The sequence below is a fragment of the Lissotriton helveticus genome, chromosome 7, assembly GCF_964261635.1.
Source record: "Lissotriton helveticus chromosome 7, aLisHel1.1, whole genome shotgun sequence".
In the NCBI taxonomy this organism is placed as follows: Eukaryota; Metazoa; Chordata; class Amphibia; order Caudata; family Salamandridae; genus Lissotriton; species Lissotriton helveticus.
The window spans coordinates 753468803-753483272 of record NC_136068.1 but is presented as its reverse complement, the minus strand read 5'-3'; the positions used below and the strand labels follow the sequence as shown (position 1 = coordinate 753483272).

Sequence of the window (14470 nt, the reverse complement as noted above, 5' to 3'; positions counted from 1 at the left end):
AGGAAAGCTGCACATTTTTACAAGTCATTTTCATTTTTGTATGTCTTTTGCAAGGAATTACATGACATGTTTCCATGGCTCGACCTGTGCACAAGCTCTTCGTGCCAAGCCAGACCTATTACACGACTCCCTGTTATATTGCTGTAACCTCCACCTCTAGTGTATAATAAAAAAAAATCTACACTTAAGTCAGCAGATGTCCAATGAATCGTGATAAAAGCTTGGTGAATGCCAGCTTCCGAATCATTCATGCAACCCTTGAAACTGTGTGGTTGCTCACAAAATTCCGGATCAGCACGTTCTTTACAGTCCGCCTACAAACCACCACTAGGTCGTATATACAAGCACCCTAATTATTTTAAATAGGCATTGGCTCTTTACCTTTAAATTGAGCTGCTTCATGCCTCCCGTTATTCTTCTGTGCCCCTGTTCATGCCACTCGATTCCATGGACTTATTCCGGGACTGGCAGGCCCAGCAGCTAAAGTCGTCCCAGGCAGAAGGCACACCTGGAGGTTTCTTTTGACCAGATGGCGCTGTGCTTACGAGTACTTGGGGAGATAGTCGATGTTTTGAGCATCCTGTCGCCATTTGCCATCTTCTGCATTGTGCTGACAGGGCCTGGTGTATGGAAGGACTCCGACTTTGTTCACGCTCTGTAGATGACCGAGAAGCAGTCCGAGGACTAGTGGCAGACTCCATGGTGCGACCCTTAAACGGGAGCCTTGCACGATGATAGCCAAAATGCTTTGGCAATTGTACTAAATATAGGAGTCGCAAAGATCATGCCAGGGGTCGCAAGCTGAAGATCAGAGGTCGCAGCTGCGACCCCTGGTGACCCTTAATTGGCATCCATGGATAAAGATAGCAAAAGAGAAGACGTGTTTACTGTGAAGCAAACGTATGGGAATATCTTATCATTAGCTAACCTATCTATGCAGGTTTATTTTATTTATTTATGTATAAAGTTTTATATAGCGCAAACAAGATCCCGAAGGATATCAGAGCGCTTTACAATAAGTTGGAAGCAAGGACAAAATGAAATATACACAGCAATTGTGGAAAAAAAATGCTAAAACAGTAAAGAGTGGTACACATATAAGGTATAATATTATGCAGAAGAGACTGTTAGTTGTGCCATGGAGCTAGAAACCAAGAGACAGTCGCCTTATGTGTGCCTCCACCCCTTATGGTAAGAATTTGCTCATTAAGAATCTTTTGGCTTCCAGTTTGAAAGCCGTCGTCGAGAAGAGTCTGCGTACATCCGGAGGAAGAGAGTTCCATATTTTAGGGGCAGCACCAGAGAAGGCTCAGTGACAAGTTCTCTTTTTGCTAAGGATGATCGGTGTCTGGAGGAGAGTAGAGGCGCTTCTCAATGCTCTCACCCCACAGGATAATTCAAGTTTTTGTGCTAAATACGTGGGAGGCATGCTTTATTAACTTGAGGGAGATGAGAAAAAAAAATGTTGTGTGCAGACGTTGTGCTTGGACTTTTGACACTGGTGAGATATATTTGAATGTACGCGAAGGCAACTGTCACACTCCCTGGCCATGCAGAATGTGCAGACATTAGAAGGCCGGCAGATCGAGAGACTAAGTGGAAGAGGTGTGGCGCCGCGGCCAGGGCGACTGACGCTGGAATCTGGGGACCACGGTTCGATCCCCGGCTCTGGCGGCAGGTTAGCCCAGCACCATGTGACTCTGGGCAATAGCTCGCTTAATCTTCCCGACGGCCCCCAGCGCCTAGAGACCCTTACGGGTGATTGTGCGCTTTACAAATGTGGACTTTTACTTTTACTAAGAATGACACGTCCCTTTCTACATGTATTTTTACACGTGTTATGCATCGGAAGATCCAATACCTATAAAACACTGGTATATATCTATTTGTATGTTTCTTTTAAGCATGTGCTACTAGGAAAAGGCACAGCCAGATGTGCGCATGCTTTCAGTAATATGGCGAGACTTTCAACTGTGATATGGAAAGGGTTTCTGCTTTGCATTTGGGTAGAGTCGACACTGTTAGTAGATGCTGAGTAGTGAAGATGCACAAGACAGATGAGGTCAAAGGCATGCTGGTAAAGGGGTTAGGGATTATGGTACTTTGTATGAGTCTTTGGGAAGGTATTGTTGAAGTGCTCTGTATATATTTAAGTGTCTTTGTGAAATGAGGAATGCAGTCTCTTATGTTAAAAAGACTGCATGGTGTTGTGACTAATGTACAGGGTTGAATTAAGATCGAAAATCGGCCCGGTCAATGTAAGAGAAATGGGGTTGTTTGTATATTGTGGCTTGTTGGAAATTACATCTATATATTAGAATTTTATGGCGTGAAACTGTGCTGCTCAGAATTATTCATTCAGGAAAGCAGGCTGTGTTGGACAGTTTGTTTCAATCCAAGCAGCAATGACCCCGACATTTTTATGAACTATGCAGCTATTATAGCATTGCTTGTCACCCTTGTTAACTATCTCATTGCCTTGTCTGGTCAAGCATAACTGGCAAGTTCCCCATGTCTATGTGCTGATGTGCTGCTCCAGTCCAGGTTTTTTCTTTGAATTCTGTGATTTGTAGTCTTATTTTATAATGGAATAAACAGTCCCAGAAAGAAAAAACCTGGACTGGTGCAGAACATCATGCATGGACCTTGGGAAACTTAGCAGCTATGGATTTCAGTACCAGGTTTAGGTCACAGAGGTTTGCAAAGGTGAATGAGTGGTTACTGTAACCCACTGTGGAATGCATGACCCACAACTTAATCCATGAGCATAATTTGTAAACATATACCAGGCGTAAAGTAACATAAAGCATCAAAGATAAGAAATAGTTCAATTTGTTAAAAGATCTAATGATCATATTGCCATAGAATCTGGATCCAAGTAAAACCACACGTTTCAGTTATGGACCATCTGTTACATTAGTATTAGTATTTTAGAAGAGATACTCTTACGCAATATTGCTCACAGTTTAGGTCATTCTTGTCACATCTAAATGTCCTTTCAGAGAAAATGCTACCATTGCACCGTTGAGTCAACAAGCACATTTGTTAGGTTGCCTTAAAGAATTTGAGTGTAAGATATGAATTCTCTGCCTCTGGCACTCTCCCACCCCCCTCACATGATGAGTGTCTCTCGATGATGTATCAGACGGCCTATGAGTGAGTCATCTACAACCTTCAGGACAAAGCAGAGGCCTTACTCCACACCTAGACGCACTTTAATCATGACACTACCCGCTAGGCCATGGAAGCATGCACGTACGTCCCTAACAGTTCAACTGGTTGCTACATTAAATTACACCCCAATGGCAACAATCACGTGGGCCTGCCTGGCCATAGCCCTTGCACATGTGTGACTCTACTATTTGCTCTTCTTTCTCTTTTGTACTCGCCTTCCCCATCTCTCTCTGCTTGTTCTCCATCTTTTTTCATTCCTTCGTCTTTCTTTACATTTTTCTCCCACTCCCCTCCTCTCCCCCCACATTCCCCCCACGGACTTGTGGACGCGAGTACGTACTACAGACTTGTTCTTTCTCTCCCTTAACTCTCTCTTGTCACGTTTCTTCCCTTTTTTGCCCATCTTATTTCCTTTCGGTTGTATTGTACGTAATTGTAGACCTACGTGCCCTCCTTGATATTATCCTTCCTCGATCCTCAATGGTCTCTGATTTGGGGGATCTCAGCTTGCCATTTGGACAATATTTTGCTTTATTCTGAACTGTATTCTCTGGGATTGTATTTTTGTTTTGAGATTGGCTTCTTATGTTCCTCTTTCCCTCCTCCTTTCGTAATGTTGTGTTTTGATCCTTCAAAAAAGAACTGCAAACCAAAAAAACTATTTTAGGGATTGAGAGGTCCTGCTGAAAATTGCTGGCCTCCAGCTGTTTCGGGGGAGGGGCAGGAGTGGTGGGGGCAGTCATGTTGAAAACGACCACATGGTTTCCCTCAGGCTGCTTGTAGTTGTCACATCTTAGGGGTTTAAATGATAGAAACTGCACCAGGTCCAAAAAGCAAAACTCTGTGAATACTTTTTTACTCACCAAAGATATGTTATTGCAGTTAAAGCCACAGAGGTCCTTTTAAACCCGGATGCACACGTGCATACGGAGGACAGGAATCTTTTTTAACCCTAAAGGAGTAGAAAGGAAAAGAAAGATATCACCACTGTAATTTTAATTGATAGAACTTTGTTAAACAAGGAGCAGAGCTAATTTAGAACAAAGGTTGGCGAATGAGTGATTGTAAGATGTGTCAGTGTCCAATCTTTAGGACCCTAGGAAAGAGTGCTCAAGCAAGTTTAATTCTTTTGAACGGCTCGTTGACAATATCATGAAACACACCCCTGTCAGTGGACTATATCACTTGGCTGGGAGAGAGGGCGTGTAGCAGGACTGCAAATAGGCCTGAGGGTTGTGGTGTTTGACTAATTCTCTTCTCCCTTCAATTTGAGTTCTGCTTAACCTCTTCGCTTTCCTTTTAGCTCACATTTGTTAGCGGGTTAGGGGGCATGGCAGACTGCAAATTCACCTGCAGGAAAGATTTTAAGCCCAGCTACTCAAACATCGAATTAGGTTAGAGCTAAATTCAGGGCGATATAAAGTTTTAATAGAAATTGAAACTCATTCATAAATTACAAGCTGCATTTGTAAGGCAAAATCTTAATCAAGTTACTCTTTTTTAGTTGTTTCAAATGACAAAATAGTCACTGCCCCAGTAAATGCAACTGAGATTTACCATTAGTAACAAGCACATTTTCCAATACAGTCAGACACAGAAAAATAATAATGAGACTTAAGGTATGAAGCTAGAACCCATTAAGGGTTCATAGTTTGACTAGTCTGGAGGTGGGTCAGCAAAATAGGTGTGACAGCTTTCCTTTTTTGGTGTGTTCTAATATCTTATTGCATATTTAAACCTGTTCCTTCAAGAATTATAAGGAAGATCTATTATTCCAGGAATGGAACTGTCATTCAATATGCACACTTGTTAGACCTGGCATCTTTTGGCGTGGTCTCCCCTGATCTTTTGCTGACATAAGACTTTGAGCGCTTTGAACCTGCTATCCAGTGCGCTGTGCTTGTCCTATACACTGATTGGTGGATACATAATTGGCTCATTTGAGTTTGCTGTAAGTCCCTTGTCTAGAGTTAAGACATATGCCTAGGGCATGTAACTCAAATGCTCCTCCATGGGCCTGCAGCACTGGTTGTGACATCCACGGAGGTAGCTCTTAAAACGTGTCACAGGTTTGCCCTGGCGGGGTCTGTGTATGCAGGTTACTTGGCTTGTCATTTAAAAAGCTACTTGCCAAGGTTCTGCATGTCTTTCAGTACATCGGAGTACTCTCTGGGGGCAGGGTGCAGTGTCATAAGGAGGTAGGGCCTGTGCGCGCTTAGTTCACTGGTAGTGAATGGCACCGGATGGTGTGTTCATATGGTGGGGCCTTCTTCTCGCATTGATAAGCCATGGGGATCAGTGGAAAGGCTATTGAGCAGTATTTCCTACGTGCAGAAGAGTAGCAGTATAGTGTTTGATATCAATGAGTTAGTAATGGCAAATCCTCTCCTGTAGTGCGAATGGATTTGACATTACTAATGTGGAAGTACCACTTTTGGAAAGTGTGCATTTCTGTGCTCATAGCTCTGTATGCCTGACAGCCAGTCTCCAGTCCACGTCTGGGTGAACGCTACATCTGAGCATTCCTGATAGATGGACATAAACTAGGGGCACTCAAGGGGAACTGCAGACCTCTGACTCTGAGGTTTATTTTTGGGACGGATACGAGAGAGCGGAATTGGCACCTGCATTCAAAGCGGGATGATCCTGGCCATACTGAAGAAATTGATCATGCGTCCCAGGGAAGGATGGCAGACAGGACAACATTTAGAAAGAGCCTGTGTATTTCAAAGGTGGCCTTTTGAACTGATCTCCTCTCCAAAAGCCTTTGTGGGTATAACGACTAGGACTCTGTCATCAGGAGTTAGAGAACATTTTGTGATTGTAACCACACTATGCTGGGACATCGACGAGAGGAACCATTGGGGTAGGGGGGACTGCAATTGGATTATCCACAGACTTGTGGTGGCCTGGGGCTTATCCTGCTCCTGAAAAGCGACTATCACTTGGTGGATTTTACCTGGATGTTGCTGGCCTGAACTAATTGCCAACTGTAATGGTTAAGGACCCTGAGCACTATCCAAGGATCGGTTAGCTGGCCTCCAATCCACGAGATCCCAGGGATAGAAACTATTTCCCCGTTTTCACAAAATGGTAATGACCGGTCAGCGTGCGGCAGAAAATGGTGGAAGTGATCATTGGTTAGAACCAGGACTCGTCCTGACATATGCATAATCACACTGTGCAGAAGAGTTTGCTTGTAAAAGATCAGCAGCTCACCTGGGGTGCCAGAACGTGGGGAGTTCGAGGCATGCTGAGGAAATTTGCGGAGCCCAAGCGACCCTTGCTTGCAACCGGAAACCAGTGCTAGTACACACTCCATAGCGTGTGGTGTCTGAGGGGTGTTGGGAAATGTTTGCTGAGTCTGCGTGACCCGAGCTGGAAGCCTAGACTTTTTCCGGCCTCCAGATTGGGAGGACAACAGTGCTCGCACCCCGGACCCGGACCCAGACCACAAGGTACTCTGTTGTTGAAAATATTGACTGGACCCGAGAAGTCTCGGTGTGCCTTGTGTGCACCCAACGGCTGGCTTCCTAGAGCAACTACAACTCACACCTTCGCCTCAGGGGAAACATTTGTCCAATTTGGAAGCGTGCCAGTTTCCAGTGTCACAGTGTTTTGCCTATGAGGGGGATAGTGATCCAGCACTCGTGAAGGTGCTGCTGGGTGCTTGAAGGCCTAATCTGGAGGGATGAAACCAAGTAACTGTTTCCTTCCGCTTTAGATGGTCCAGACAATCTATTCAAAGTGTTGCCAGCGCGTGCAATGTGTAGAATTGTTGGCTTGTATAGTTTGAGTGGCTAAGAGGCTGGGCCGCAAGGCATAGTCAATACCTGTGATTAATGACCTTTACAAATGTACGGGGTATGGGATATTGGGAAATGTTTTATGCTAATGTGATAGTAGGAAAGTGGAATACCTCTGGACCGCTTGCATATATGTTTGTCGCTTTTGTTGTGGAAGTGATTGCTTGGATGATGAACACCTCGGGTCAATATGCACAATGGTTTATGTTGCATACGAGGCTGAGGGGATAATGGGGCAAGTGAATACCTATGACTAGTACATATATGTTCATGCCATTCTACTGCTCATGGGAGAGTTTTACAGTTGCATATAACTGTAAAGCATTTATCCAATGTGTATGTCGTTTTGATTTCAATGTGTGTTTAATTCAAAGACCAGTGTTTTATACATGCAGTGTGGATTTTTATGTAGTGTTTGGAGAGGGGCACAGGCCAGTGACCTCAGACTGAGACAGCGATGCCAGGCACTATCGTCCTCCCATCCTCTGCAACTTCCCTCAACGGCCCCTCGAACACTACATCCTATGGAGTGCGAGCTAGCACAGGTTTTCGGTTGTAAGCTTGGGCCCCTTGGACTAAGCAAACGTCCCCCCCACTCCTCGAACTCCTCACACTATGGCACCCCCAGGTGTGCCGCTGATAGTTACAAACACACTCTTCAACACAGTGTGATTATTGTACACGTCGGGACGGTCCTTGTCCCAGACAATCACTTCCACAGGTTTCGGCTGCACCCTGCGCGGTCCTTACGGTCTTGTGGCAACGGGGCGATCCTTTCTATCCCTGGGATCTCGTGGACAGGAGGCCAGACATCTGGCCCTTTGGAGAGTGTTTAGGGATCTGGGCCATGACAGTTGGCTATCCGCTTCAGGCCAGCAACATCCAGGCAAAATCCACCAAGTGATAGTTCCCTTAGTAGAGCATGGGTAAACATCCTTTACAACGCAACTTTTACCACGCAGTGCCTTTATGACGCAACTTTTACAACGCAAACCATTACAACGCATTGCGCTGGGGGGCGCTCTAGGATAGGGAATAGGTTTAATTTACTATCCAACACCTTCCCTACTATCCACGGGGACTGGAGTTGGAATAGTAAATTAAACAATTCACTATCCAGCGCCCCAAAGCACTATGCGTTGTAAAGGTATTCGTTGTAAATACCGCGTTGTAAAGGCATGCGATGTAAAAGCATTCGTTGTAATGTCATACATCCTAGAGCATGACATGCACCAGTCCCCCATAAGTCTGCGGATGATCCAGTTGCAGTCCCTCCTGCCTTAATGATTCCTTGTGTCAATATCCCAGCACAAAACCAGCGTGGTATGGTTCCAATCCCAAAGCGTCTCTAAATCCTGAGGGCAGAGCCCCATTAGTTACACCCACAATAGCCTTTGAAGATGAGAACAGTTCAAGAGGCCACCTTTTTAAATGCATTGGCCTTCTCAAAACCTTCTCCTGTCTTCCATCGTACCCCGGGCGACTTGATACATTTCTTCAGTGGTGCCAGTACCCTACCCCTTGGAATGCAGGTGCCAATTCCACCCCCTCATAACCATTCCAGGAAGCCCCTCAGAGTTAGAGGTCAGCAGTTTCACTTGCGCCCCTAGTTTATGGCTGTCTAATCAGTAATGCACAGATGTAGCTGTCCCACTAGCACCCAAGTGTGGATTGGAGAAAGGCTGACAGACACACAGAACCACGAGCATAGAAATGTCCACCGTAGCATAGAAATGTCCACCTTCCAAAGAGGTATTTCCACCGTAGTAATGTCGAACCTACTCGCACCGCAGGAGAGGATTCACCATTACTAACTCTTCAGTATCAAACACTAAACTGTCCTTCTTGTGCACAAATAAATGCATCTCAATAAACTTTCCACATATCCCTCATGTCAATCTAATGTGAGAAGCTTACCCTACTGTACCAAACACACCATCCGGTGCCATTCACTTCCAGTGCATGTAGTTCACCCGCGCACATGCCCTACCTCTTCGGGATACCGCACTCTGTCCCCAGGGAGTGCTTCGATGTAACGAGACATGCAGAACCTTGGCAAGTTTTTTTTAAAATGCCAAGCCAAATAACATAAACCTGCACACACAGGCTCCATCAAGGCAAACCTGTGGCATTTTTGAAGATCTATCTCCGTGGGTGGAACAACCAGTTCTGCAGGCCCACGGAGAACAATATGAGTTACATGTCCTTGGCATATGTCTTACCCCTAGACAAGGCACTTGCAGCTAACTCAAATCAGCCAATAATTTTTTCAAAATATTTGTATTGACATTTAAGGAAAAAAAAACAATACAGGTGTGCAAGGTATCACAGGAGTTTGCTTTTATCTAAGCCATTTACGATAATTTGTCGCAAGCATTATTACAGTAACATGGTATCAGTACTTAATTGAACAATTAACTGAATGACCCTGTAATTGGGTAGGCGTTATTCCCAATCTATTAGGTATTTCTGTCAATATTGTTAGCCTTAGTAATATGTGTAACTTTAAGATGTACTAAATTGTTCTCCAGTATATCCTGTACCCTTACACCTTCTTGTATCTAAGTAATTGACTATGTAACATGGTTTGGTGCTCTAGGAGGTATGGTCGCGGAGACCAACATTTTTATTGTCAACATTATGTTAAACAGAAGATAATGGTTCCAATTCTATTGCCATTAGAAAAAGTTATCAACCAAAAATAAAAAAATATAAAACCAAGTTAAAGAGCAATAAAATAATCATAATGCCACCCAATGAGTTTGTCAAATCAGCCAATCATGTATACATTAATCGCCAGCATGCATATGAGACTACAGTGCTTTGGCACTGAATGACATTGTCAAAAGCGCTCAAAGTCCTAAGCCTAGCACATATATCAACAGAAAACCGGGAGGGAAAAAAGCAAAAAGTCGCGGAAAAGCACACTAGGAAGGGCCATTTCTAACACTGAGGATAAACCTGACTATTCTGTGCCAAGTTACCCAAAGGTGAGCACAGGTTATCAGACAAGTGTATTATACTCATCATGTCTAGGACAGTGGATTCTCTCTGGCTTTGATGCGTCCCAGCCAGCCAGAAACCTCTGGGTCTAACACCATTAAACAAACTCGTCATGAAGTCACACCCAACAGATTATAGTGTGAGGTAGGACTGAGTAGAAAAGAATGCTAATCAGTAATGGGTCTCATGGAGTTTGAGATGGGGTCAGGGATGTAATGGGGAACTCTTTGGGTATAAATACCAACTGCATCTATTGAAGAACCAGGGAGTGGCAATGAGGAAATCAAAGAGGCTTTTAAGGCAGAGTGTTGAGCTGCTAGTGCTGCTGTCATTGAGAATAGTGGTGTGTTTACAGTTAATAAAGCTATCTACATAGGGCCTTTCTGGTTTACAGAGATTAGGGCATTCGGGACACAGTGAAAGCCTCTTGCGTTGCCCTTAAATTCCGGATAAGTATGTTATAACTTAGTGAAATTTCACTAATTTAATTGGAAATTCAATAAACAACACCATCGGAATTGTGTCTGAAGATTTCGAGGTTCTTTATAACAGATACAGGCAGACATGTAGAATCATCTCCCTGTTGGAAGTTGAAGAACTCTGGCAATGGTTTTTATACACTTGTGTGTTACTTTTTAATTAATTCGTTTTGGGTTTTCTGGAAAACTCAGACCCTGTAAAACTTTGTTGCTGCCTTATAATCATATTTCATAATTTTGTATTGGGTATTGGAAAAAAATACATTGTCCTCTCGTGAACTTAGAACCACAAAAGTGTCACATTGTTGGACAAAAAGTTATGTTTAGTGTTACAAAGTCATTCCTAAAAATAAATAATCTATTTTAATGCGCTCACCCATAAAAATTGAAAAGACTTATAGGTGAACCACACTTCCTATCTTAATGGGTAAGAGTTCAGGACTCAACAAAATAGTTTGTTAAACAATCATTCCATTATTCTATATGTAAAGTGCAAAATCCAACTCATCAGACATGTATTAACTTATTGCATTCTCACATGATGAAATCCTAGCCTGCAACTTAAAGTGATCTTGTCTTTGACAGTGACCGAGTTCTTAAACTGACTGAAGATGAAGCTGTGCATAGCGTCTGTGCTGTTCATCTGCATTACCTGTGTCGGGCACACACAGGCAGAGTTCTTCACTTCTATAGGTACGTCAAACTGTTTATATTGCACGCTTTGCATATATTGCCACAATAACACTCCTTGGGTGCCCGAGCCCTAGACTTTGCTATCTTTGCTATCGCTAGTGCATTGTGACAGAACCTGTTTCTGTGTGATTTACACTTGCAACTTCTAAAGACATGATGTGTGCTTTTTGAAGTGCCCCAAGAACGTTATGGTAGTGGATAACCAATGTAAGCTACTATCAGACTCGGTGTATAATGGCTTGCTATTTTTTCTTTTTTTAAATGGTCTGGCTTGCCAGCGCCGCTGTCACCAGACAATTATGTGAGCATCACAAGAGAGGGACTTTCACTCTGCCCATATGTTGGGAGCAAGGAGTACATGTTTTGATTCAACAGGAGGTGTGTGCTTCCACAAAAAAGTGCTTGCCTTCCGCACAACAGTGATAATGTTGCTTATTTATTCAGCTACCTAAGCTTGAATCAACTTTCAGAGGCACACACATGACATTATACTGCTGTAAAAGGGTCTTGTATAACTAGATCATTTATGGCGTTTATTTTTCACTGACAGCAGCACAGATGAGAGGAGTGCTGCCATGAAGAATCTATACCGTTTCCAAAGTTGTTAAAGGTGTGTGTGTTTTTATTGAAATGAGGTTCGAGGGTGCGTGCAAGAATGAGTCAGTGGATGAATGATTGGATGTATGAGTGCAAATATGAGGGACAAGAGTACATGTATGATGATCTATTGAGTGTGTTAACACATCAGTGACACAAATTGCACTTTCACCCATAACCAGACTTATTGGCATTGCCTATGTTTGTTTTAGACTGGAAGAGCTGAGAAAACATAACTCACCGCCCAATTGTTGCAGTCTAAAGAGGTGAATGAATCGCATTTGATTAAATCTTTGTCCACGTTTTCACTTTTCCTCATTGGCTCACTTCCTGCCCCTACAAATCTGCTTCTCGCTAGAGCGGTCATAGAGTTTCTGTTTTTTCTTTTTTCGACTCCTAATAGAGCCGATTTAAAAACTTTTATTTGGGATTTGTAAAGAATGCAAAAACTACTTATTTAAGTTGTCAGGTCATACATTTGCTATAATACACAAATGGACACATGCAGATGGAAAAATACATGATTACATTTTGTGTTAATGCGCATTTGGACGGTTAACTTAAAGTGTTCTTTTCTTTTGTACAAGGGAAATAACCCCGCAGAGACAATCTTTCCTTTACATATCAATTAAATATGGATTTGTTACTTTCGGTTTCTCACACTGGATAAACACCGATTCCTGACTTTACACAATAGCAACTTACATGTGTTTACAGGGTGGCAGACAGTCTAACCGGAAAGCCTCACGCCCCTACCTGTAAATTTCCGTTGGTGAACACAGTTGGCTGATTGCCTGTCTTGAAAAGTACACATTTTGTAAATGAAAATGTCCACTGATCCTGATTCCCTTTGTGGTGAAATAAACTGACATTAAGAGAAGACCATCGGACTGCCTGTGAAGTCCTTTTGTGATATTGAATATGTGTATGTTTATATACATGTGTGTGTGTGTGTGTGTGGGTATACACTCAAAATATCGAGTTTTTAATATCGATTAGCTTTAATATCGAATTAAAAGTATAGCATGGACACAATATCGATGGGGCGTCAACATCTGCTCATACGCAGATGATACGCAACTATTGATTGCCTTAAATGGTGAAGAAGATCCCAAAAACAGACTGCTCAACTGCCTCTCTGAATTATCCAGTTGGATGCATAATCACTGTCTGAAACTAAATGCCGATAAATCGGAAATTTTATTGTTCGGCAGATTCCAACAACTTTGGGATGACACTTGGTGGCCCAGCACCCTTGGTACACCCCCCAAACCAACTCAGACGGCAAGGAATTTGGGAGTCCACATTGACAATGAAAAACCACGTAACTACTATTTGTGGTAAAGGCTTTGCGCTACTGAAAATGCTACGAAGAGTGTTTTCCTGGATTCCTTTGGAATGCAGAAAGATCTTAGTCCAGGCACTACTAATTAGTAGACTTGATTACGGGAACTCCCTATTCGTTGGCATGGCGGATTACCTATTTTCAAAATTACAGCTTGTTCAGAATGCGGCAGCAAAAGCCGTATGTAACAAAAGGAAATATGATTCCGCTACAAGCTGTCTGAGAGCCTTACACTGGCTGCCAATGAGAGAAAGAGCCTCTTTTAAAATACTGTGCATCACCCATAAAGTATTGCACAATACTGGCCCGACCATCCTAAAAAATAGAATCACCTTCTATGTACCAAATAGAAATCTTCGATCCCAATTTACCGCAAGAGAGGTAACCACCCGAATAAAGAAGGTCAGGATGGGTGGCCGTGCCTTTTCACATTTAGCTGCAAACCTGTGGAATAATCTACCGACAGACCTGAGACTCACCGATGACTACCTTACATTTAGGAAAAAACTTAAAACCACGCTCTTCCCCAACACTCATTAAAATCACCATTGACCTGTGCCAGCTCTCTCTACACTGTCAAATTTCAGCGCCATGATATCCTTGTCGGATGAATATTAGCGCTTTACAAATACTTTTACCATTACCAATATCGAATGGACAGAATATAGACTACAAAAATATCAAATAGAATAGCAGTAATATCGAATTCAAAATATAGAATGGACAAAATATCGAATGGACAGAATACAGACAACAAAAATATAGAATGGACAGAATATAGACATCAAGAATATAGAATGGACAGAATATAGACAAGCAAAAATATCGAATTTGAGATAAGTAAGTTCATTTAAATTTTTTAATACTATCTAATTTGTTAAAGTGATTTTTATGTTAGTATATGTGTGAAAAGTGTATATTTGTTTTATAATTTATTTTAATTAATTAATTTTATGGTATAAAATTTTTGCGTAATATAATTCTGTAGCGGGTTATGGGTTTATAGGGGAATAGGGTGGGAAGTAATTTAATTATAAATAATTTAATTTTTTAATTTATTTATTGGTATTTATTTTGAATTAATTGTTATTTAAATTTGTAATTGGTAATTAATTAAAAATATAATTGGTAATTAATTTTAATTAATTGATTAATTGATAATTATGTTAATTTTATTAATTTTTTTGTTGGTGAGTTGTGTGTTTATAGGGGAATAGGGTGGGAAGTAATTTAATTGTATTTAATTAAATGTTTTAATTTATTTATTGTTTTTTGTTCTAATTTGTAACTATTTTATAATTTTTAATAATTCATTGTTAATTGGTAAATTATTTGTATTAATAAGTAATAATTTTTAATGATTTATATTTTTA

The 14470-nt window shown here is 41.9% G+C and overlaps 1 protein-coding gene across 4 annotated transcripts in view; it reads left to right on the top strand.

The window, feature by feature from the left end:
* Window positions 1–14470, top strand: part of P4HA2 (prolyl 4-hydroxylase subunit alpha 2) — a 285306-nt gene that overhangs the window by 71411 nt on the left and 199425 nt on the right. For all 4 annotated transcript variants that reach the window (XM_078653103.1, XM_078653102.1, XM_078653104.1 and 1 more), the window contains one exon: window positions 11048–11155. In XM_078653103.1, the coding sequence (XP_078509229.1) occupies window positions 11074–11155 (82 nt within the window). In that variant the 5' untranslated portion in view covers window positions 11048–11073. The remainder of the gene's footprint in view (window positions 1–11047; window positions 11156–14470) is intronic.